At 53.5% G+C, this 24,881-nt stretch overlaps 1 protein-coding gene and 1 long non-coding RNA gene across 8 annotated transcripts in view; one reads left to right on the forward strand and one right to left on the reverse strand.

Annotated features, from left to right (window-relative positions):
* GRAMD1B (GRAM domain containing 1B) overlaps positions 1-24,881 on the reverse strand; it is a 188,342-nt gene that overhangs the window by 24,474 nt on the left and 138,987 nt on the right. For 6 of the 7 annotated variants that reach the window (XM_027563430.1, XM_027563428.1, XM_027563431.1 and 3 more), the window contains 7 exons: positions 24,361-24,571; positions 17,623-17,643; positions 7,987-8,071; positions 7,336-7,439; positions 6,145-6,240; positions 4,525-4,605; positions 1,024-1,139 (listed from right to left, as the gene is read on the reverse strand). In XM_027563430.1, coding sequence (XP_027419231.1) covers positions 1,024-1,139; positions 4,525-4,605; positions 6,145-6,240; positions 7,336-7,439; positions 7,987-8,071; positions 17,623-17,643; positions 24,361-24,571 — 714 coding nt within the window. Of the gene's footprint in view, positions 1-1,023; positions 1,140-4,524; positions 4,606-6,144; positions 6,241-7,335; positions 7,440-7,986; positions 8,072-11,324; positions 12,962-17,622; positions 17,644-24,360; positions 24,572-24,881 lie in introns of those variants that run through there. The other variant, XM_027563435.1, reaches the window with a different exon arrangement.
* LOC113905729 lies at positions 13,630-24,391 on the forward strand. The gene is made up of 3 exons (XR_003514712.1): positions 13,630-13,847; positions 22,032-23,024; positions 24,306-24,391. It is a non-coding gene; the product is annotated as an uncharacterized LOC113905729 (long non-coding RNA).

Below are 24,881 nucleotides of genomic sequence, written 5' to 3' on the forward strand. Positions count from 1 at the left end.
CACATCTGATGCTCTTTCCTTGCGGTCTATTCTTCTATGCCTCTCACACGACCACGACACCTCTACCTCAAGCCTGCCTGCACCGCTTTAACCCATCAGTAGCACATGGTACAGCAATAGCCCCTTCTCTTCACAACATCCTCCCCTTGGCTTCCAGGACACGAAATTGCTAGCATCCTCCCACCTCAATGGATGTTCTTTTGTGTTTTCTTTTGCTGCCTCTTTCCCAGGCCCAGTCCCTGAGCTGCTGCTTATGTTAATTCAGTCACCTGGTGATCTCAGCCACTAATAACCTCCGAGGTTATGGCCCGAGCCCAGACCTCCCCACACTCACACACATCAACACCCACGTGACATCTCCACGTGGCTAACAGTCATCCCAAACTCAACTTGCCTAACATCAAGCTCCCAATCTTCCTTCACAGCTGCTCTTCGTCTAGAATTGTCCATCTCAGTTCAGAACAACTCTATTCTTCCAGCTGGTGGATCCTTAAAGCCACTTGTGAGTCCTTTTTGACTCATCAGCAAATCCTCCAAAATATGTCTGGTTCTATCTTCCAAATATATTCAGAAACTAACTACTTACTGCTGTTTCTACAGCTACCCTCCTGGTCCAAACCACCATCACCTCTCATCTAAAGGATCTAAATTATTCAGCAGCCTCTTAGCCGGTCTGCCCTGGTTCCCCTTCAGCCTATCTTCAACCCAGGAGACAGAGTGATGTTAAAATTTTAAGTCAGATCTCATCAATTATCTATTTGAAGCCTTCCCTGGCTTCTCATCCTCCTCTGAAGAAATCATGCTGGCCCAGCAGCCCTCAGAGTCCAGCCTGACCTCCTGCTCCCTACCTGGCCTTGGCTGGCTGGCCAGCCACCCACTTCCTCCATCTGGGAGGGGCTTCTCACAGCCCCGTCCCGGGTGCCCCCTCGCTTCCCTCAGGGCCTGACTTAGATGCCAGTCTCTGGCCATCCTCGCCCCTCTGGAAGGGCTCCCCGCAGGCGGCCTGCCCCCTGCCCCGCTCACCCCATCGTGTTGAAGTCGTCATCGGGGGGCACGTAGTCCTCGTCGTCACTGGTCAGGCCCAGCTCGTTCCCATAGCACTGGTGGACGAAGTGCCACAGCTCCTTGGGGCACAGGGGCTGCAGGGGACGGCAGAGAGGCTTGACCCTCCCTTCCTCGGGACTCCACTCTCCACAGAGGCAGAGTTTACCTGGACTCCCTCGAGGGATGAGAAGCCAAACTCTACCCTCCTCGGCTGGATGAGTGGAGAGCGACCGCTCCATGCAAACCCCACCCCTGCCCTGCCCTCTGCTCCGGATCTGTTTTTCCCCTAAGAACATGGCTTTTAGCAAAGCCAGGAACTTGACCTGTTTCCTCTATTCAGGTCTGCACAGCAGAACCGATGGGCCCTTGAACTGCCCGCCTCCTGCTCCTGTGAATGAGGCCCTGCATTAAGCAGCATAAACCAAGGCACTCTGGGGCCAAAATGATCACAGAGCTTTTGAGCTGGACTCAGAATGAGACAACTTTGAGCCAGTCTCCCTAACTCAGCAGGAATCTCCTGATGCTAACAGTGGCCTCACAGGCCCCAGTGGATCAGATCCAGGAAAGATGTGACACCTCCAAGGTGGCCCATTCCTCAGCTGGGCAGTTCCTGTGCTTGGAAAGAAGCTGCCATTCTCACAGCTTCAGGGGCCTCAAAGGTCACTGCATCCAACTCTCTCTTCACTGCCTGAATACTTCCTTCTTTATCCTTAATCACAATCAGTTCGCCTACAGGTCTATGTATTAGTTCCATATACAGTTTTTCTTATTTCACTGGATGTCTACATATTCTTCCCAAAAGCACTGTTCTAAGAAAAGTTAGCTCTCACTGAGGTTCAGAGTTTCAGGCAAGAGGCAACAGAATGTCAAAGAATGAAGGTCAAAGGTGGAGACCATGGATGAGTCTTGGTTTGCTGGGAGGGAGAGATGCTGGGAGGGATACACATGTGAAAAAGAAAAGCGTTAAGAAAAACAGAAACAGTAAAGAACGTTCCCACCAATAGATCTGATAAGGAATTGGAGCTTTCTGTTGACGTCACCCTTTTAAGATATGGGCTTCCCTCGTAGCTCAGTCGGTAAAGAATCTGCCTGAAATGCAGGAGACCCAGGTTCAATTCTTGGGTTGGGAAGATCCCCTGGAGGAGGAAATGGCAACCAACTCCAGTATTCTTGCCTGGAGAACCCCATGGACAGAGAAGCCTGGAAGGCTATCGTCCATGGGGTCACAAGAGTCAGACACATCATAGTGACTAAACCACCACCGGTTTTAAGGTATAGTTTAAGAAGCAGGCAGCTGGCAGGACGCCATGAGCCAGGGTTCCAGGATCCAGTGGAGAAATGCCCAGAATAGCAGTTGGAGTTCTCTCTGAGCCAGCAAGGTCCAGGGTGTGTGTGTGTGTGGGGGTGTGTGTGTGTGTGTGTGTCGGGGGGCAGCTCTCTGTGTTCGCTCTCCTGGTCCCAGAAGAAGGCACCTGCTTCTCCTGTACCTGGACCTCCTCCCTCCAGCTTTCATGGACACCATCCACCGTGCCCGGGACATGCCTGCCTCCCTGCCGGACCACGCCCTCCCCTTCCTCACAGTTTGCCTTCTCCACGCAGCCTTCCCTGCCTGAGTCCACCGGGCTCAGCTCATCTGACCATAGCTGGGGCAAGCACAACTGGCAGACTCTGCTCATCAGGCGGAATTCTTGATTATTTTGTGAGAGGTTTTGCAAACCATATGGATGATCCTCTGTCTTAGAAATGACAGTGCTGTCTTAGAAATGACAGTGGTTGTGAGCTGAAAATTCAAACCTGCCAGTGGAGACCCAAATGCATTATCATTTTACCACTATCCATGGCTGATAAAGGTTGATGACCAACTCAAGTTATCAGGATTTACACGAGGGCTACAGACTTTCAGGTTAGAAAAAGCTCTAAATAACACATCTGTTCAATTTCCTTTAGATGATGGTAAGTCTGGACTAGAGTCAAGGTAGATACACACATTATACCTAACTATATACATGTCATATATATAATTGGAATTATTATATCATCATATAATTTCCCCCCCTAAGTTTCTTTCTCTGGCAAGGAGGCTGTTTCTTAACCCCTGCTCCCCTCGCCAACTTTGGCATCTGCATGGGAATTCTCTAATACCTTCAGCCAGGTCTCCTTCATCTACATTTCCCACAGAGTCCCCTTCACTCAGGTGGTCAACTGGTGGCTGTATTAACTTATTTTCCTACTTTCTGTATTTTTTAAAAAAGATTTATTTTATTGAAGTCTAGTTGACCCATAATATTGTGTTAATTTCTGCTGTTCAGCAAAGTGATTCACATATGCCTATATATCAATATGTTCTTTTTCATATTCTTTTCCAGTTTGGTTTATCAGAGGATATTGAATAGAGTTTCCTGTGCTATACAGTAGGACCTTGCTGTTGATCCATTCTATATATACATGATACTTTGCATCTGCTAATCACAAACTCCCAATCCTATTTTCTGTATTTTTCATGTTCTGACATCTAAGGCCTTGCTGACTGTGGGTGGCCTGTCCCTTGCAGGATTAGCTAATTTCTACGGATAAAAATCACCCCATGAGGAAGAACACCTTTTCTAGGTAAAGCCTCCAAGCCAAAGCCACACCCCCAAGGACCTCCCCCTTTATAGCTCTTACATTCCAGGCCAATTCTCTCTTGCACTAATTACCGTTGGACAGTCTCTCTGGAGAAAAGTCTCTCTATCCTGAAGCCTGATGAAACATTCAAAATAGCCAGTCCTAAACCTGCTTGGGCTTCCCTGGTGGCTCAGTGGTAAAGAATCCACCTGCCAATGCAGGAGATGCATGTTTGATCCCTGGATCAAGATGATCCCCTGGAAAGGGAAGTGGCAAACCACTCCAAGATTCTTGCCTGGGAATTCCATGGACAGAGGGGCCTGGTGGGCTACAGTCCATGGGGTTGCAAAAGAGTCGGACATAACTGGGCAACTAAGCAACAGAAACACTCATTCGTTCCTGTGAAATGAAGGCTCTTGTTCTGCTGTCCCTCCTCGCTCTCTCTGCCTCCTGACTAACCTGGAACTTCCTGTATGGTATGCTGGGCCTCTGCTCCAGGGATCTGTGAGTATAAAACCTTCTTCCTCATGACAGTTATTTCTGTTTCTGTGTGTTTTACCACACCTGATTGAAACAAACCCCAGTACATTTTAAAACAGCAGAACTGAGTGCCCTAAGTCAACAGGGCCTTGCTCCAGGCAGCCAGGAGGCTGTTCACTTAAGAGGACATGTTACTCCCAGCACCTGAGTCACCAGCAGTGGAGGACATGTTACCGCGAGCCTGGAGGAATTCCGGAACCAGGGGGAAGCAGGGGCTTCCTAAGAGTGGGCCAATGCTGCAGCAAGAGCCATCACCCCAGGGGCCGCCACCCAAGAGGCAGGGACATTCTAGTGGGTGTGCATCCTCAGGCTGAGGAAGGAGCGGGCAGGACTTACCTTTTCCAGGAGAGCATTCTGCCAGAGCCGGAACATCATCATGTACGTCCGATCCCGGGCCCCGAACGAAGTGAAAAAGTGCTGGATTGAAAGAGAGCGTGGCAAGAAATGTCTGTGAAGACTTACAAAATAATGGATGGAGACATGGGACTCCTTCCTTTAAAAAAGCTACCGAGGGATCTTCCTGGTGGTCCAGTGGTTAAGACTCCATGCTTCCAACACAGGGGGTGTGGGTTCGATTCCTGGTCGGGGAGCTAAGATCCCACATGCTGCGTGACATGGCCAAAAATTAAAAAAATATATATATATTTAAAAAGCTACTAATCCATCCTCAAATACTGCACCCACGATGACAGCACAGGGCTCCGCAGTGAAAGGGGTCAGTTCGCTGAGTTACCCACTGTCGTCAAGTCCTTTGCCATGGCCCAGGCACCTGGGACCTCTGAGTCACCCACTGTCTCTAAGTCCTTCAATGTTCATCCAACTCTGCTCAGTGCTTCTCTTTCTGGTTTGAAGTTTTCACCTCCATAAAAAGCTTCCTTTGCCTCCATACATAGATTGGTAAGTGGTGAGCTGGGAACCAGCCCAAAGGAAGGAGAAGGTAAACCCACTAATCACCCTTTGATTCATTAATTCAGCAAACACTTGAATATCAGTGTGTGCCCTCTTCTACATGTACATACACTGACGCATGTGCAAACACTTTTCTACATATTTTGAGCTCAGTAACAAAACAGAAAGAAACTGCTGCTCTTAAGAAGCCTACACATTTGTGGGGACCTTTTATAATATGCGGGAAGAATGCGACAGAAAACCAGATTTTACTGAAGACATTCTAGGTGCTTCACAAATACTACTTCATTTAAACCACACTAAAACCTTGGAAAATAAACACAACAGCTAATATTCAATAAAGAGAAATAGGGTGGTGATGGTAGGTGACCCCTGTAATTACAAAGCTACTTCATGCTAGAAGCAGAACTCGAAGCAGAGACTATTGGACTTTGAAGTCTCAGGGCTCTTGATCCTGAAGTGCCTGAAGTCAAAGGGTGTTATAGACCTGTGTTCAGTCCATCTCTAGCCCTGCAAGTATCAGTCTTCAGGGCCTGGTTAAAGGTCAAAGATCACAGTGCTTTCTGCACTCTAGATTTTATCTACCACATCTTCCCCATGGCAACAATATAGACAATCCGTTTCCTATCAGACTCCTCACTCCTTTTGATGAGCTGTCCTGATACATAATGACACAACTTAAATTGTTCAGTGCTTTACAATTTAGTGTTTTCAAATGTGGGAGGTCATTCCAAGATTCTGACAAATAGGCATCGCTGGCTCCATTTCACACATAAGAAAACTGAGGCTCAGGTTACATAATGTAGCCACGGGACTCTATTTCAGGTGTTCTGGCTCTAAATTCAACGTCCCAGCACCCCACTCTCATGTCTGCTAGACTCTAAGCACCTGCCCACCACAGAGGTGGTTCCCACAATCGACTTCACTCTACCACCTCTCACCCCAACCCTACTGGTCTCCCCATTAATGCGACTGAAGGGCAGGAATTCAGGAGTAGAGGGACTGGGGTTTGGGGGAGTAGTAAGTCCAAGATCAGACTCTACTTACCTTTTCTGAGTCAGTGCAAACTTGGATGGCATTGGGGATGAGGCGAGCTGTCTTTTCTTTAGTCATGGAGCAGATGTCTTTCAAACGCACAGTTAGCTGGCATCCACACAGAAACAGAGAAAGGAAAACAAGAGGCAGCATTAATAGAGTCAGGTGAAGAGTGTTCTCCAGGTACCAGTTCACACAGAGGAAGTCAGATCACAGGCTATATGCTTCTCAACCGCGAAGGAACCTCCTCAGAGATCACTTGGTTGAGTCCCTTATTTCAGAGGCTGTAGAGCAACCCTCATTGGGAGCTCAAGGGTCTCTTGATTCTTGGTCCAAGGAGCTTGCTTTCTCATTTCTACACAGCCTGATAAACATGCATGGATCCCATCAGAATCTGCCACTTACAGAAACACAGAACCCTGGCACCAGATGAGACCTTACAGTCACTTATCTATCATTTCTCACTTTATTTTGTAAGACTAGGAAATAGGCAAATGAAGAATAAAGGACTAGCTTCAAATTGCATGGCTAATTGGTTGCAGAACCCAGAAAGTACAAGCCAGTTCTGCTGAGTTGCAAGGTCAAGTTTCCTCTGACTCTTACGACTCTGCTTCTGTGGTGGTGGTTTAGTCACTTAGTCATGCCCAGCTATTGGGACCCCATGGACTGTATAGCCTGCCAGGCTCCTCCATCCATGGGATTTCCCAGGCAAGAATACTGGAGTGGGTTGTCATTTCTTTCTCTTGGGAATCTTTCCTATCCAGGGATCAAACCTGCATCTCTTGCACTGCAGGCGTATTCTTTACCACTGAGCCACCAGGGAAGCCTAAATATTTACCTGCATTTCCCCCAAATCAAATGGTCTCCACACTCTCCTCCACATCCAAGAAGGAGGGAAGAGGGGAAGGCATGGTAGAGAGACCTATCCTTCAAGACTCATGCTTTTGTGAATTATAAAAAGGCTTGGGTAGAGCATGAAGTCAACCAAAGAACAAAAGTGGAGGCCACTTCCTCAGCCACAGCCCAGGGGACAGCCTCGGGGAGCAAGTCTCAGGTTTTTTTTTTTTTTTTTCCTTAATTTAGTTTTTGGCCGTGCAGCTAGTAGGAGCTTAGTTCCCTGACCAGGGATTGAACCCATGCACCCCAGCAATGGAAGCTTGGGAGTTTTAACCACTGGACAACCAGGGAAGCCCCAGTCTTTACCAGAGTTTCCCAGCGGAAGATGTTGCTGTAGAAGCAGATCCAGTTTTCGGAGAGGTAGAGTCGGCCCTGAAGAAGAATGTCTCTTTGGAGTGCACAGGAGTAATCTGTAGCAGAATATGGGAGATGGAGCTCAGGGACAGGGAGGCTTCTCAGTAAACCGCTACAATTAAGCAAGACACCGCCTCCCCCCGCCCCCCCGCCCGCAGCCCCAGGGAGCCCAACTGCCCACCACAGACTAGGTGAGAGAGATACCAGCCTAGTGGCCCAGGGAGTCCCTAGCAGCTTCTGATTGGGAACATGAAGGGTGTGAAACAGGCTACTGCCTGGAGGCAGAGGCAAGGATGAGACAGCAGAGGAAGCAAGAACATTAGAGGTAGAAAGGCTGACATAATTCAGCTAACGCCACTCCCCCTCCATGATTTCCCCAGTCCCCCGCTGGGCCATCTGCAGACACAAGAGTAGCAATGACTCCTCCCAGGCGGGGCTCTCTGGAGACCATCACACACGGGGCTCAGCCCTGAGCCCCCATCATTGGGTCAGCACTCTGGATGTCTCCTCTCCCAGTTCCCAGACAGACACTCTCACTTGGGGACCCTCTAGTCAGAGAAGCAGCCTTCCTTCCTGCCCCCACACCCAGGTCACCCCGCTCACCAACAATGAGGCGCTCCGTGTCTGGAAGTTGCTTAAAGAGCTTTCTGAAGTCTTCATTTCTCTGCTTGTATGTGGGGCTTAACACCTGAGTGACAATGGCCAAGGTTAGCGGATGCTGCTAGGTTCATGGGCGGGGGAGGAAGGTGCAGGAGGAGAGCCTGCTTGCATATTTAAAGGCAAAGTTGAGGTTCCAGTTAAGGCAGAGACCCCAGGAGGCCAGGCTAGGCAAAGGGGGCTCAGTGTGGAAAAACATGGTGGAGAGAATTTGAAGCTGCCAAGGGCTTCGTACCCAGTGTTACCCAGCGTCTATCAGTGAGAAAACGTCAACCCTACTAAGCAGGGCTCACATAACCACATCCCAAGTGGAGAAAGGAAGAGGGGACCACACTGGGCTTCTGCTGTCCTGCCTTCTGCCAGCAGGAAGCACCAACTGACAGTGAAGTAGGGGCCCAAGGGGACCCCCTACCCCCACAGCAGGACCCAGGATATATGATGGTGCCTAGTACAGCTCTCAGAAGCTGCCATCGTGAATAATATAGTAAGCACTTGGCTGGGTCTGAAATTTACGATGGGAAAAAAAAAATCCTAAAACGTAAGACCAGTACAATGTTATGTCAATTATATCACAATAAAACTGGTGCGGGGAGGGGCAGAACTGCCCTGGGTTTTTAAAAACCCATAAAACTAGGACTGAAAAAAGCACACAAGTAGAGAATTAAAAGCCTAACTGGCAACTTGAGGTACTCAAACTTCATTCGCTCACCACCGCGTACAAGACTATCCAATCCAACTCTTTTACATTACCACCAAGGAAACCAAGCTCAGAGAGCGGTCCCTGCCCAAGGTCCCCTGGCCAGTCAGGGGCAAATCTCTGGATCCCTGGTTCCCAGCTCACCTCCTGCCACCACCTGAGCTGCCAGACGTCCCTGCATCCACCCACCTTTTTGGTGCCTCAATGCAAACTCCTAATGATAGCGAATCATTCCGGGAAATCCCATAAACCAGTTGATCAGACAGGAATTCTGCTCTTTCTAAGCTTACAATCGTGTGCCCGTAGATGAAAGGACCCAAGGACAAGTACACAACCCGGGAAGGGCCAGGTATCATGATACAGACCATCTGAACTCCACTCGGGTGACCTGCTGACCGACTTACGTCAGGAGCACACCCAGGTAGGCAGACTGTCCTGGTGTTGCTGACTGACGGGTCTTGGCCATTTACGCTTTCTTGCCCACTTTCCTGAGAATCCACTAGCTGTGGCAACAATGGAGTGAGCTTCACACTTAGCTTTTTGGCTTTTTTGCAGAACCAACAGCCTGCAAGACAGGGACTGCTGCAGCCTGGCCACCCTGGCAGCAGGTTCTGACTCCCTCAGCTCAGTTGACTACCTGTGCCAGAGAGAAGAGGATTTTAGGAAGCTGGAGGAGAGAAAACAGCACGACTTCAGTTTGGGAATGTTTTCCATATAAGAGAGAAGACAGCACTTTCAACTACTTTGCCCAGAGTTAATTTGAAATTTAAACTTGTTTTGGCTCATTTATAAAATGAGTTGTATTTCCAAGGGGATCCTCTGTTACCTTCCCCAAAGCAATAACATGCTGTAGAATCCCAAACTTCAAGAATCAGGATCACTCACTGGGAGGAAAAATCTGGAAGCCAGCCCACCCCGTGACTTCGATAGCTAGAAAAGACCTCAGAAGACAACACTCCTCTGACCTACATGTTAGTTTCAAAACGACACAGATATCCAACCTCAATGTGAGGCTCCCTGGCCTCACAGAACAAGAGTCCACACGTTGAAAACCCTTGCCTGACCACCTGACTGTCTATAAGTTCCTGACCGACCTCGTAGAGCTAACATGGAGTGAGAAATAACCACGCTCCAAGCACTGTCAAAAGCCTTTCACATCCTTTCACCTGACTACAGGGTCATCTTTATTATCCCATTTTAGACTCGAGGAAACTGAGGCACAGAGTTTAAGCAATTTGCCCGAGGCACATGGTTACAAATGAGAGTGTAACCATGGTACTAGCGCAGTGTGGTCCACAGCTCCTGGTCTGAGCTGTCACTCTGCACGGCCTTGGGGCTCCTGAGCCAAGAAGGGAACCACCGGGATGCCCCAGCCGAGCACAACCTCTTGGTGATGAGATACTAACTTATGTAGGGGTCCCCGCTAGCCTTCCATGCCTGCAAGTGGATCTTTTTTTGGGGGGGTATGGTTTCAGTTTTGCAAGTTCCAGAAATTTTATGTACAATAACGTGAACCTACTTAACACTACTGCAACATACATTTAGAAATACCTAAGATGGTAAACTTTATGTTACATGTATTTTAACACAATTTATTTGTGGTTTTTTTTTTTTTTTTTTTGCTACACTGTGCAGCTTGCAGGATCTTAGTTTCCTGACCAGGGAATGAACCCGGATCCCTGGCAATGAAAGACCCATGTCTAACCACTGGACTGCCAGGGAACTCCCACAATTAAAAAAACAAAAACTATTAGTCGAGTCAGTCTTTATATTTTACAAAGTTCCAATATCAGCCTGAGGACCAGCCTACCAGATGGCCCCAAATCCCCCCTCAGTTGAAACTGGACGTCAGACACGCGAGTACCCCCAGCCTGGAAGTCCTCCCGTTGCTAATGCTCTCTCCAGGGAGCTTTGTCACGCCCTGCTCCTCTCACATCCAGTGAGGACTCAGATATCAGCAGAGATGCAGGTGCAGGGAGTCGGGCCCTAACCTCCAAACCAGAGGCAAATTGAGGGAGACCCCCTCTCCCCTCCTCTTCTCAAACACAGTCCTGGCTGTCAGGAGGGGAGGGCCCATCCAGCCCTGGTCTTGGAGGTCTGCCAGTGCTGCGAGGGCTTCCTGGGGTGTAGGAACCCCTTAACCCAGGCCTGCAAATCAGTGGCCTGATCTGAGCAGGCTGCCAGCATGGAAGGCAGGCCAGCTAGCCTCCCAGGGTCTAAAGTACAGAGATATTAGTCGGCTGCCACCAGCTACCTTACTGACGTGGGAGGCGATGACCCATTCTCCCTGGCGTCCTCGCGCTCTTAAAGCCATCTCCTCCCACGGAAAGAGAAGCAAGGCTCATGCATTTTCATTTTAAATGGCCAAAGAATTTTGGTCCAAGGATTGTCAAACCCGGGGCCCCTAGAGCACAGAGAAGCGAGGACATGCACTCACGGCGGGGATCTCCTCAGACCCGGGCCGGCAGCAGAATTCCACACCGGCAGGTCCCTCCGTCAGCTTCTTCAGGTGCTGCTGCAAAGGCTGGCTGTCCTGCTCCAGCAGGAGGCTCCAGAGGACCCCCGATTCCGTCAGAGACTCCATCGCTCCCACAGGCTACCTCCCCACGAAACGCTGATCCTCGAGCTCAGATCTCTCACCGTGCTCCCAGGATGCAAACAGTCAGTCTCGCCCGGGCTGGACGTGAATGGGTGGCTTCGGGCTCCTCGGCAGAGGGTCTGTGCAACCCTTGATACCTCCTTGGCTTCCCTTGAGCTTGGTTCCCAGCGCCAAGCTTCACAACTGGGCGGGTGTGGTCAGCATGGTTCTCAGGACAGGCTGGCTGGCCAGCCTCCTGTGGCCGGGCTGTTTCATCCCACTTGGCTCCCAGTGCAGGTCTCTGGGCTAAGGGTGACCCAGAGGGGACGTGATGAAGCCCTTCTCCAGATTGGTGTGGACAGCTGCTCTGAGCAGCCGGCAGTGGCCAGGATGCAGACGACGGGGCAGGTGCACAGGGCCGCCACAGGTCCGCCCTGCTGCGGCTCACTCACAGCCCAGTGGCTTGTGGTGGGTCTCAAACTCCCAGGAGGACGGACACCCAACTCCCCAGTGCCGTCTGGCCGGTCCCACAAGGCAGCCCGTTCAACGTGCAATCGCTCCTCTGGGCGGGCGCTGGTGGCTATGACTCATGGTCCTCACCCAGGCAGCACAGCCACGGCTGGCCAAGGCACCAGGGCCTGCTCCCACCCCCACCCGTACACACCCCCCTTTTCCTCCCAGGCCGAGCTCTCCTCGGCTGACCAGCAAACAACTTCTTTGTTAGAGTCATCCGTGGCAGGAGGGGGGCGGGGTGGCTGGGCGGGTGAGCGGGCAGGGCCAGAGCCCTACACATGCCTCAAGTTACAGGACCTGGGTGATGGTACCGGCCAATGTCCTGCAGTAACCCCCGGCCGAGCCTGGCCTCCCCAGCAGATGTTTCCTGCAATGGAAAGTAGCTGGCCAAGGCTCCGAGTGGGGGAAGGGCGGGGAGGAGGTGCCAGGGGCACTGCTGTTATGCTAAAATCTAAAATTGAAGACGCAAAACAGCCAGGGACTTCTTGGAGACACACCGGCCCCTCACTGATCCATCCATCCACCGACCTCCCCAGAGCAGCAGCAGGAGCCTGGAAGTTGAACTCATCCCATTTCAGAGGTGCAGGTGGGGAGAAGTTGAGGTCAGCAGTTTCCAGGTCCGTCTGAGGCATCTCCTTCCTTCCCGGGGACGCTGTCCTGTCTCCAGTACTAGCAGGATGGGGATCAAGGCCAGGATGAGGATTCCCAGACAGCCGCTCAGACCTTGGCGGCCAAGGAACTGTGCTCTGAGCAGAGAGACTGGGCCGGGTCAAAAGGAGCAGGGAAGCTGAGATCTCTGGTGAGGACGGGAGCCAGGCAGATGGAAACAAGGAGGCCTCCAGAAAGAGAAGCTGGGGGCAGAGGTCTGACAGCACTGGGGCCGGGAAGGTTGGATTCCCAGGAAACGTCAGAACTTTGAGACAAACAGGGCACCTTCCTCGCCCTCCCCAGCTACGTCCAGCCCAGGAGGCTCTCCAGGCTGCACACGATGGAGAACGTTGCCTTCGTCCTGTTTGACTCAGACGTGACTGTAGTTAAAAATGATCTAACAAATGTATGCAAGATACAGATTCTTGCTTCTAGATCCCGAACTTCTGATTCAGAGGAACCTGGCGTCTCCCAGTTATATGGTGCTGGAGGAAGCAGAGGGAGATTCTGAGTCCTTTCCAGGACTTGTGTTCCTGTCTCTCTCTGTGCACACCCCGGATGCAGCCACCACCTCCACCCATCATATCACACAGGGCGATTGTTCCATCAGACTACCACTGTCTCCAGGAACACGCTACGCCTCAAATGATCTCCTCCAGCACTCAGCATGGTGAATTTCAAGTATCAGCTGCTCAAAACCTATTTACCAAATGAACGCATTCCTTATACACCTCTGACACTGTTCCTGTTGACATGGCATCTCGTGTGCACACATCCATACACGTCCTCACTCCTATTAGGCATGGCACCCCAGCGCCTAGTCCATGCCAACACTCTCCAAGCCACATATCCTAGCTTCTCTCCACAGTATCATCAGCAGTGAGACAGGAGAACCCAGCAGTTCCATTTTACAGGGTGACGGGAATGCCCCTCTCCTGGGCCCCCCCAGATCCAATGATCTAGGCAGTAAGCAGGACCCATGAGGGCTGAATCCTGGAAACGCTTGAGTATCTCTGGAGCCAGATGAGGGGATGACTGGGCTCCAGCGGGGTGACTCAGGGACAGGACACACCCAGAAAGATAAGCCCTGGGACCCTTTGTCTCCTACACCCCCTCAAAACTGCCGCCGGGCAGGGCACTGCCAGCTTCCAGCCTGAGAAGAGGGAACTGACCTGGGCTAAATATTAACTCCACGGCAAACACTGGGAGCTGGGACCAAGTGGTACCTGCTCCCTGGGTAGAGCAGCAGGAGGGAGAGGGTGGAGCAGCCCAGGAGAAAAACAGATGGATTTTGGTAGAATGTTGGCCTCGCCTAGGAAGAAAGCCAATTAAGACCCTCAGAAGAAACGCTGGACTTTCAACCAAATCCAGGTAGGGAGGAGCCGGATGTGGACTAAGGGGAGATGGGGGAGGTGACTGAGCAAAGGAAGGAGACGGGGAGGGCGAAAGGTGTGACAGAGAGACATGAAGGAGCAGGACTGGGAAGAGTCTCAGTTGGAGACAGGTCACTCCGCAGAGTCAAGACGGCTACTGGGGATGCAGGGGTCAGTATGTGGAGGAAGCGGAGTCCATCTTCCCCAGAAAAAAATACCAGGTTGCCAAGGTGTCGCTGGGGATGCCTTCAGCACTCACTCCCACTTTTCTCACCGACGACCTAATCTGAGTTTCATTCCTACAAAGCTCTGTCCTCTTGCTCAGTCATATGTCTGTCAGACATGCCCGGTCACTCCACAGGACTGGCGCCATCCCTCTTCCCCCCGGACAGCCAGCATCGCCCCCACCTGGACCAGCAGGCAACTTGGGCCCCAAAGCCTCAGGGCAGCCACCAGGGTCTGGGCTCCTTCCCTGGGTTGCCTGGAGACAACTGATCCCAGGAAAGAGGCAAGGCACCTCTGTCTACCTGGAGCACCAGGAAGACACTTCTGTGACTTGGCTTCCTCCCAGGTTTGAGTCTGCTGCATCCAGCAGGGCCATCTTTGGGGGCACATTATTCCCCCTCCTGCCCCTTGGCTCCCTGTTTCAGCTTATCCCTCCGTGAACTTATCCCCCAAACTAGGCGCCTTGACTAATAAAACTGTGGTGGTCAACGGTGGGTCTGGCGGGGTGGGGAACAGACGAGGGGGACTCAGGGGCAGTAGATGTGATCAGCCCTGGGAGGGTCTCAGGGCAGCTGCCGACAGCCCCCTCTTCAAGCCCCATTCTTTTGGGCCATGCTGCACAGCATGTGGGATCTTAGTTCCCTGACCAGGTATCGAACCCATATGCCCTGCATTGGGAAGTGCAGAGCCCTAATCACTGGACAGCCAGGGAAGTCCCTCAAACCCCACTCTTGATCTGAAGAGCCCTTGCTGGAGACCAGAGGCTCTTGTCTCAGCATTTCCATGTCTCCCTGGGGTCCAAACACCTCCTTCCATGGGACCCACTCTTTATAAATGCCAAGGTGGTTTGTCACCATGGTGACAGTTCCTCCCCAGATAAACAGAAGAAGAAAATGCAGAAGAGAGGCAGGTAGAGGGGGAGGCTGGGGCAGAGGGCAGGGATGCGTTGGGTTGGCTTCCTCTCTTATCAGACCCAGGCCATGCCAACGGGCTGGAGACATTCTTGCAGCAGTCAGCAAGTCTGCGCTGACCCTCCCTGTCCTGGATCCGGCCAGGCACTTCTAACTGTCCCCAGGGCCGAGGACGACAAGGCCTTTGCTCATCCAAAGGACTTCCAGAGCCAACGATGGCGCCTCGGGCAGCAGAGCAGCCGGAGAGTCACCACCGGTGTCAGGAGAGGGGCCAGGGAGGGCTGAGGACAGAGCTGAGGAGGAGACACCCACCTCCTTCCTGAAGGTCCGAGTCTAGCCGCCTCGGGGCAACGCAGAGGTGGCACAGGAGGACCAAGCAGATGCAGCAAAAAGAGAACCGGGTCAGAGCAACAGAGGCCCAGCAAGCACCTCTCAAGAAACCAGGAATGGAGCACTGGCGGGCAGTGCTGGGGAGAGGGTGTTGAAGGGAAGCTTCCTGGTGGAGCCTCGGCACGCAGGCACTGACACAGCACAGTGCTCTGCGGGGGACAGGGCCTGGCATGCCCGTGTGCATGGGCTCAGGAGGCTGAGCTCGGGCTCCAGTAGGGGAAGCCCCAGGACCTGGCTTCCTGATCGAGCCAGACCATTCGGCCTGGAAGCACAGCCACGCTCAGGCCGTGCCCGTGGATAAGCACGCTGGTACATCTGAGTGGGCTTCCCAGGTGGCTCAGTGGTGAAGAATCTGTCTGCCCAGCTCTGCCATCTCTCACTCATCTGCCAGCAGAACCCCCTGACCCCACAGGGCAGCTGGCCCACCTCCATCATCCAGCCCAGCGGCAGCACCTATTTCTAGCCTGTCACTCTGCTGAGGGCTCAGACACCAGGTCTTCTGAGCAGGGCTGAGGGAGAGATTAGAGGTAAAAGGGTGGGAGGGAGGAAAATCCATTAGAATCAGAGAGAAAGAGACAGCCAGTTGGGATAATCAAGCCAGAAAGGAGCGGCAAGCAGAGGTGGAGAGACAAAAATGGGGGAGTCAGCCAGGAAAGGGGAGGGAGGGACTCTAGGGAAGGCAACATGAGAAAGAACGGAAAAGCCTGCTGGAAAGAAAAGAGAGGAGCAGGGGAGAGGGAGCGCAACAGGGACGAGGCCCTGTGTGTCCAAATCCGGTCGTTTTAACAGACTCATGGGTCTGCAGCCACGTGTTTCCTGGTCCTCTGTGAGGCACTAATTTTACAATAGCCCCTCACCCCCACCCCGGGTGGTGGAAGATTCTGTGAGGGAAAGGATGCTGGAGGTCCCACCACTCCCAGGAAAGCATTCTCCAGCCTCACCTCCTCCCACAGACAGCAAACTCCTCTCTCCCCTGGGATGTCAGCCCTAAGCCACGGGGCGGCTGTGAGCCCAGGCGAAGACCACAGTTGGCCCAGGGGGCTGAGGGGCTGCAGCCCCAGGCAGGCTTCTCCTCCAGGCGGGCCATCTCAGCCCTCAACTCCCCTCCCACCCGCGCAGCCCGCCAACCTCCTCGTCTGTGCCGTTGTGATGTCAAGGAAGGGATCCAACAGTCCTATCTCAGGGCCAGTCCCCTGAGCAGCAGCGGGTCGGAAGCTATAGGGCTGACTGCTGGCTGCTTGATTCTGGGGGAACTGCTGAACCGTGTGGGAAAATACTCCCCCGCCTCCACACCCCCACACACAGTGACTCTGACCGGAGCGTCTACATGAAACCCAAGCCTCTCCCCCCCTCCCCTGCACCAAAGCATCCTCCAAGTCTGTCTCTCAGCCGCCCGCTCCCACACCGTCCCCAGGTCCACCATGCAACTGGCCCTGGTATCAGGGGAGCGGGGAAGATGCATCCACAGGACCAGGGAAGCTCGGGGAAGAGCAGGCTCCGGGATGGAAGACAGTGGCTGGAGACCAGTTGGTGGCTGTGAACTGCCCGTCCATCCACACGGCAGGAGGGTGGAGTAGGACGGGGCAGGAGGCTGAGACTTCAGCCTGTGGCTCTTCAGGGGCGAGTTAGAGACCCAGAGGGTGTGGCCTCTGCAGGGGCTGCTTGCTCCATAATTGGCCTCCCAGTAGGAGCTCCTGGCTGGAGCGCCCCCAGGGACGGGGGATGTGTTCTGGGTGGAGCATGCCAGGGTTGATTGAGGAGACCCTGGGGCAGAAGTCACATTCTGTTTACATAAGCCAGCCTCTGCTAAACGAAAAGGTTTCTGGCTGCTTGTTTTTTCCTCCAAATGTCTTGGTAAAAGGAGGAAAACTTGGCCTTAAGATCAGGCCCCAGGATGGTGGTCCCCGTCCCAAGTTCTGTCTGCGCTCTGGGGGGGCCTCCCCAGCCTGGTCTCCTCCATCAGGGCCGGAGGGTGTCCAGGATCCGGGGGTTCGGGTGGGGGTTCGGGGAGACAGTCCATCCCTGCGTGGTCTCCGGGAATTGCACACCCTCCCTCACCAGCAGTCCTGCCTTGCTACAGAAGGTAACTGTGGTCTGGTTTTTGAGGGAGGGGTCTGGTCAGGGGCAAAGCCCACTGTTCTAGGCTCCAAGCCCACAGGGAGACCACAGTGCGCCCCCACGACTCCATCCCCTAAGCACAGGCATCCCCACCCACGCGCCCAACAAGAAGAGAAAAGGGATACTTACATTATACCAGCTCTGGCTTTTCTGAAAGAACAAAGTAAAAGAGAAACAAAGTTAGTGGGGGGAGAGGTGGCAGGAGCGGCCAGAGTGCTCCTGGCTCCAGGGGGAAGCTACACAGACAGCGGAGGGCGGGCGGGGAGGAGGAATCCCCAGGCAGCTCAAGGCCCCCCGTGTTGTTGCTCGTGGCAGGGGGCAGGGTCCTCCTTTCTCAAGACAGCTCCCGAAAGGAGGCCCGGGGAGCAGTCCATGCTGGAAGCCCCCGTGGCTGGGGTGGCAGGCAGCGCAGCACCAGCGAGAGCTTGACTGGGAGGGAGTCGACCCCATCACAAGGCTCCTCTGATGGGGGTGGGGTGGGGGGGAGAGATGCGCTGCAGGCATCCGAGACCCAGTCCCCAATGGTCCCTGATCAGAAGCAAAGTACCCATGGAGACTAACACAGCCGTCTGCTGCATGTCAGCCCCTCGGAAAGGCTGGGTGGAACCTCTGGGGTCGGGGATCCAAGGGATTGCTAGAAACTTCCTTCCAACTGGGCAAATTCCTCCTTCCACCCAACTGGCTGATCCGCAAAGAGATAGTGGCCAAGAAGTGGTTGGGGCTCTGCCTTGGGAGGACAGGTGGAGCACGTAATTGCTAAAGGTCCTTCCTGACTTCGTGAGGCTCTAAGTCAATACCAACACAGCGGGTCCGACCCAACTCCACCCTGCAGGTGCCCTCCATTCCCAGCCCTGCTAGAAAGGCTGCTCATTTTCACGGGAATGGGAAGTTTCTTAGGGAAAGAGGAGGGATGAGTAAGATTGTGCTTGGTCCATCTTCCATCTCACAGGCCAGGAGTCCCTCGTACACGGCCCACTTGAAGACAGACAGACAGGCAGACAGAGATAAACAAACACACACCTGATTAGGCCCCTGCCTCGAGGGGCTGATCCGACAGGTTCAGCTTGGGTAGACTGGAGTATTTTCAGTTTTAGAAACTTTGCCAAGGGTGTGGTTCTGGAGGAGAATGGCTGGGTGCAAGGAAGCTTTGCCTGCAGGTCCACATCTTAACTACACACACATCTCATTTGATTGCACTTTGAAGATATTGCTTTTTTTTTTTTTTTAACAAATTGAAGGTGTGTGGCAGTCCCATGTCAAGCAAGTCTATTGATGTCATTTTGCCTACAGCATTGCATTTTAATTAACATTTTATTTTTAATTATAATTTAATTAAACATACACTGCTATTTTAAACAGAATGCTATTGTATACTCGACAGGATGAGGCACAGGGTAAACATAACTTTTATACGCACTGGTAAATGAGAAAAGCCACATGACTTGCTGGACTGTAACCTTTGCTTCACTGTGGTGGGCCCTCCGAGGTAGGGCTGTGCATGCAGAGGTGTGGAAGCTGGGTGCAGTTAGCAACCTTTATCCCGTCCACCTCGTCCTACGGGGTCTGACTCATAAGGGAAGGAGGAGGCAGCCTGTCCCAGGAGGCCTGCTGTCTGGTGGAGCCCGGGGGGTGAGTGTGACTGCAGAGATGAAGCCTGGTCATGCCATCGCTCCCTCTGCCGGTGACCCCATCCTGCCAGAACTCCGTAGAGCCCTTCACCTTCACTCTGAAGAGGAAGAATGTCATCAGGGGAAGGACAGGCATCGTGGGGGTGCCGCCTCTATCTGCTCATCTCCACACCCTAGCTCACTGGCCAGGGGGCAGACGGCAGGGCAGGATCTCAACCCTCTTCTCTCTGCAGGATGCTCTCCGTAGTCATCTTCCAATAAAAGCTGTCCCCATGGCCCCATCTGGGAGTCACATATTCCCACTACAGCCTTGTCTTCTCCTCCAACCCAAGTCCAAATGTTCAAAACCAATGATTCCATCAAGAAGGGAGTTATTACCACAAGGGAACTGGGGACTGAAAATTAGCCTCTAGTCATCCTGGAGGAGAGAGGATAGGGCAAGGAGGCTGTGTCAGACTTTACCTGCACCTTGTTGTGGTCTGGTTGCTAAGTCGTGGCCAACTCTTTGTGACCCCATGGACTGTAGCCCACCAGGCTCCTCTGTCCATGGGATCTTCCAGGCAAGAATACTGGAGTGGGTTTCCATTTCCTTCTCCAGGGGATTTTCCAGACCCAGGGATTGAACCCATGTCTCTGCACGGCAGGTGGATTCTTTACCACTGAGCCACCAGGGAACCCCTAACTGCATCTTAGGGCACCGAAATTCCTGGGTCCAATTCTGAGCTCATAGGGCATGAGGCTGTGCAGGGATCCATGAGAATGCCTCTCAACAGTGGAAAGGCACATTCTAGGAGCCACTGGCCTCAACTGCTCACAGTGTGCCTGCGTTTCACCAAACCAACCCTTCTGAATCTGTCTAGAACAAGGAGATTCAGGACAACTGAGAGACTGCACCAGGGAAGCCGGGCCCCTCTCTTGTCTCGCTGGGTGGCTCCTCTGTATGTTACCTGCTTGTGTAAATTTGGGATAAGAATATGGGTTTGCAGGTACTGCCATGTCGGATACACAGAGCAAGGACTTTTGTTCCTCTGTCTAAGACTCTGCCTCCATCTAGTGCTCTCTGGGCAGCTGGTTACCCGTCACCACTGAGGGTGTCCACCCCTCTGGCCAAATCCACAGCAGCCCCTGGGAAGAGCCATGTGGGCATGAGCCCCTGAACTCCAAACAGCCTTGCAAGGGCAAGTTCAATCCCCATGGCTCTGCTTTTGAGTACTGAGTCCTAAAGAAGCTGCTGGGCCAGGAGGGCCTGACTCGCAGGGCAGAGAGGCCAGGCCCAGTGGACCTGGAGAGTGCCCCCTGGCACCCGTGAGGTCACTGGCCAGCAGGTTCTCAGCCCCCTCTGTCCTCCTGTGCAGAGGGCTGGGGGCGGGGGAAGAACAGAATGAAGGAGTGGGCAAGGGCTTTCTAACAGGTTACGTATTAGTGGATTTAGCCAGGAGGGGAGGAGGGGACATCAGGAAAACTGCCCAAAAACAGCTGCTGGGTGAGGGCTGAGCTGAGCAGGCTTCTATGCTTTTCCTAGAAGTCTGCAGAGCAAGCCCCTGGGGGACCCCAAGGTCCCTGGAAACAGCAACTTTCTTACACATCTCCCCAGTGCAAAGGCCCAGGAGTCTGGAGATGGGATGGGGGCAGGGGAGGGACAGAGGAGCGCTACAGTTCTAGGAGTAGGGAGCAAAGAACAGTTTCTTACTTTGATCAGGTAAAGTCTGTCGTACTGGAAAGGAAACCACAAAAATTAGGATCGAAAAACAGGGCGAAGGTCAAAAGGTTAAAGGCACACCAGAGCTACAGAGCCCGTGACACTGCACACCCAGCGCAGGGAGCCACAATGCGGGGCCAGGCAGGGACCAGCCTGGGTCCTACCAGACAGCTCGGTACCCAGTTCAGGAGCTGGTGGGGCAGGCAACGGCTGCGGGGCTCCCCCTGGTGGCCGCAGGCCAGCACTACAGAGCAGAAGCTGGGAGGTGGCACCAACTAAGGGGTCCTGGAACAGAACTGGGCCTTGATGTCCAGCCCTGGGCTCTGGGCAGGGCTGCCCCAGCCAGGGTCAGCTGCACCAGGATAGCTACAGAGTCACAGGAGCGAGACCTCCCCGGCTACCTAGTCCAACTCCAACGTATTAACACACAAGGAAACGGGGGTGCGGAGAAGAGGAGACAGACACTGTGAGTGAGGTCTGGCTCCAGGGAAAAGTGGGGGCACTCTCCAGTCCGTCTGAAGAGTATATGAGGTCATCTCCCCTAAAAGGTGCAGGTGACACAGGGAGAGAGGTGGCCTGGCTGTGAGAACAGTGACGATAGCTCTAGCCGCCAGACCCCTCCCTGTGGGTACATGGGGTCAACCTGAAAAAATGCTCCATGGGGGATGGGGTGTTCCCACCACAAGACCCTCCTCCTCTCTTTCTCTCCCCCTTGTAGCTTTCCCTCACTCTCTGCTCCAGGCACTGACCTTGCAGAACCTGATTTCTATACTGGTCCTCAGGTGTCATCTTCGAAGTCTGTCCCAGACCGACCACGGCCGCAACCACGTCTCCCTGGGGTGGCACGGTACCCTCCCCGCACAACTCAGTCCTTGTTAACTGCTGGGGTGTCGGTGATGAATGGGGTGGGGAGGCGGGGAGCTCGTTCCTTCCCTCTTCAGCTCCTCAGCAGGAAAGGGGCCGAGATGCACTCTGGGTTTACACTCAGGTCCCGGTCCCTTCTGAGGCCCCCTTGTGCCCCTCCACAATCCTACTGGGAGTTCTAGCCCAGCTCTGGGCACCAGCTCCCTGCCTCAGACATGAGCTCTCCCCTGCCTTTGAATTCACGGAGCATCCCAACTACTCCTGTGGTCCTTAAGGTCAGGTTTGGTTTGTGGATAATCTGGGAACAGACAATGTGGATAATCTGTGTTTCTTATCTCTCTCTCCAGACTGGACGCTGCCTGGGGGTGAGAATCTGGTCTTCATATTCCTTTCTTACAGAAGATCTACTACTTACAAGTTTTAAAACTCCCCATTATTGGATGCTCCTTTCAACCTCATCACCTGACCAAAAGAGGCACTCTGTGAGTGCTATTGACCATAAGTAAGTGTTCTGCTTGCTGAGTGCCTTGGCACAGGGGTAAGAGGGTGAGGAAGCTCGAGGCTTGACCTTAGGATGGCAAAGGTACACGCCCTGTGGGCAGAGGCAGAGGAACAATAACCAGACACCTTGTCCAGCAGCATCTGCCCTCTCCCCAGCCAACGGACTGAGGCATTCTGGAGGGGTGGACAGAGGTCATCTCCAGACCCGTCCGTCCCACAGCCCTGCACCGTTAAGTCCCAAACCCACAGCAGACTCCTGGGGGCCTGCTCAGTACAGGCACAGTTTCCTCCTCCTGCCCACAGCCAGCAGCCGTCATTCAAAATCCTTAGAGCTAAGATGAGCTTTTACCCTCAAGGTCACAGACTGCAGGATTAGCCCTGTAACCTCTCGTTCACCCCTCAGGAAGCGGAACAGCTGTTTATCCTGCTGCTCCCCCAAACAGAGGCTTGAGACTATGATTAAGTTCACCTCTCAGCTCTCTTTTCTCTAGGCTGTAGCCACCCGCTTCCCCTGTGGGTATCATTTCCTGAGCCCCGCTGTTCTGAAACACCTACTATTCATCCTCCACTCCCTCTAAGTTCTCCTTAGGCTTCTCAAATCCTGGGGTCCTGGGTAGACTCTTGGCACAGGCTCCCTGACCTGATCATATCTATGCAGGGCCTGGTAGGGGCTGTCTATGTCCATGACCTTCCAGTGTTGGCACCATGCCCTCTGGGAAAAACGTTCCCCTCTGATCACGAGCCAGGATCCTAAGAACACCACGAGCCGCAGGCTGGACGGTGGATGGAAGCAGTGAGGAGCGCTCAGGCTGAGCAAGCAGAAGGAAGGAGTGGCTAAGGTGAGCTCCTAGGGTCACTCTACTGTATCAGGGAACTCACGTAGGGGAATCTGTGAGCCTCAATCAACTCACCTGAGCAGCAGGCATCAGGTCCCACTGCTCCACCAGATCCGGAGCCTCCCTTCCCCAAAGGAATGAAACTAAGCCCCGGCAGGACTCTGCTTCTCAACGGCACCATGTAAGGAGGGGACAGACTCCCTGCCGAGGCAGTGTTTGGGGAGCAGGCAGAGACGGGGTTAGGGGTGGGGTGGGGAGGATGGGGGCGGGTCTGTTCTCTGACTCCGGGTGCAGTGGGAATGGTCCCTTGGTGACCTCAGCCAGCCTGCCAGGGTCAGTGGGGCTGGCCCTTCTGGGAAAGGGACCAAGCAAGACACATGGGCCAAACTGGGCAGGGGGCGGAGGGTGGGGTGCGGAGCACTACAGACAATTCAACACCGGAGGGGAGACCGAAGACAGAGACAAAAGATGGCTTACTTTTGAGAGGCGCTTGTGAGACTAAGACCATGCATGCAAAGAAGGTATTTGGGGGATGGTGGGGAAGAAGAGGAAGAACAAGAAATCAAAAGACAAATTCAGCTGGGATGCCAGCTCCCGAGCCTCCCAGGGTCTCCCCACCTCCCCAGGGACTGTGAGTCAAGAGGGAAAGAGAAGCTCCTTTAAGGAGCTTCAAGGCAGAGACATCGTCTGCCTCCCAAAGGACTAAAGGCGGGGGCGGACGACTCTTTGTGGAAGCATAAGTAGCCCAGGCCCCCTTAGGCAAACGGGGGCTCAGGTGGTAACAAGGACATACTTGGGAGGGGTGGACAGCCCTGTCGCCCTCTTCTTGGCCAGGTGGGTACCAGGTGGGTTATTACCGAAGATAAGGCTGGGTGATGGCCAAGGCCAAGGTCAATACAGCATTCTGCAATGGTCCCTGAGGACTCCCTTCCCAGCACTGTATTTGTCCCAAATAATGTTCCCTTCCACACCAAATTTGGAAACGGTAGCAGTGCTGAAGAGATGACCTCCACCTAACCCCCAGAGCTCGCCTCCTCCAAATCTCAAGGCTTGTGAGCCTCCCTCGCCCCTAATGAGAGACAGTGGTCATTGTGGAATCCTTTTACTAGCTCCTGGGGCCTCTCTGAGGGCTAAGCTAAGAAGATCAAGATTTAATAGGGGTTCTCCCCTGCCTCCCACTCTCACCTCACAGAACAGAGGCTCTCTCTGGTACACTAGAGCTGGTCAATCACGTCAGGTCCCTCCACGAAGGGGTTCTCTACCTCACTGTTCCCCCAACGCCAGCCTCCCTGCAGCCAGCTAATGAGCAAGGACAGAGTGGCCGGCGGGTCAGGCTCACCTTGGAGTTTTTGCCACCACTGCGGCCGGACTGTGAGGAGCAGCTGCGCTGCACGCCCTGCTCCGGAGTGGACGGCGACTTGTCCGAGGAGTGATCTGAGCCCTTCTCCACCATGGTGTCTCCGTCTACGTTCTGTAGGGTTGGTGAGCGAGACCGCTTCCGGAGGATGGGGGAGCAGGCTGGCGTGCTGCGGTTGGAGTTACTGGCAGTGCTGCAGGGGCAGACGGAGAGAGGGAGTGGGGTGACAGGGAGGGGCAGGAAAGACAAGCTGTCAGTAATTGAGGGCCAAAGACAGGTCCCAAGGAGCCAGCTCAGGGAGCCAGGGTTTGGGGCTGGGGAGAAATAGGGACGAAAGGGCCCAGCTATGGCCCACCTATGGACTGCACAGTAATACTGCTGCTGGCCAGGAGGGGGCGGTGGTGCCCACGTGAAATGGAAATAGCAGTAGGAAGGGTAAGTAGGGCGAATAGACATTTAGAGATTCGTTCATCCAGCCATCCATCTGTCTGTCTATCCACCAA

Source organism: Bos indicus x Bos taurus, chromosome 15 (assembly GCF_003369695.1).
Source record: "Bos indicus x Bos taurus breed Angus x Brahman F1 hybrid chromosome 15, Bos_hybrid_MaternalHap_v2.0, whole genome shotgun sequence".
Classification (NCBI taxonomy): domain Eukaryota; kingdom Metazoa; phylum Chordata; class Mammalia; order Artiodactyla; family Bovidae; genus Bos; species Bos indicus x Bos taurus.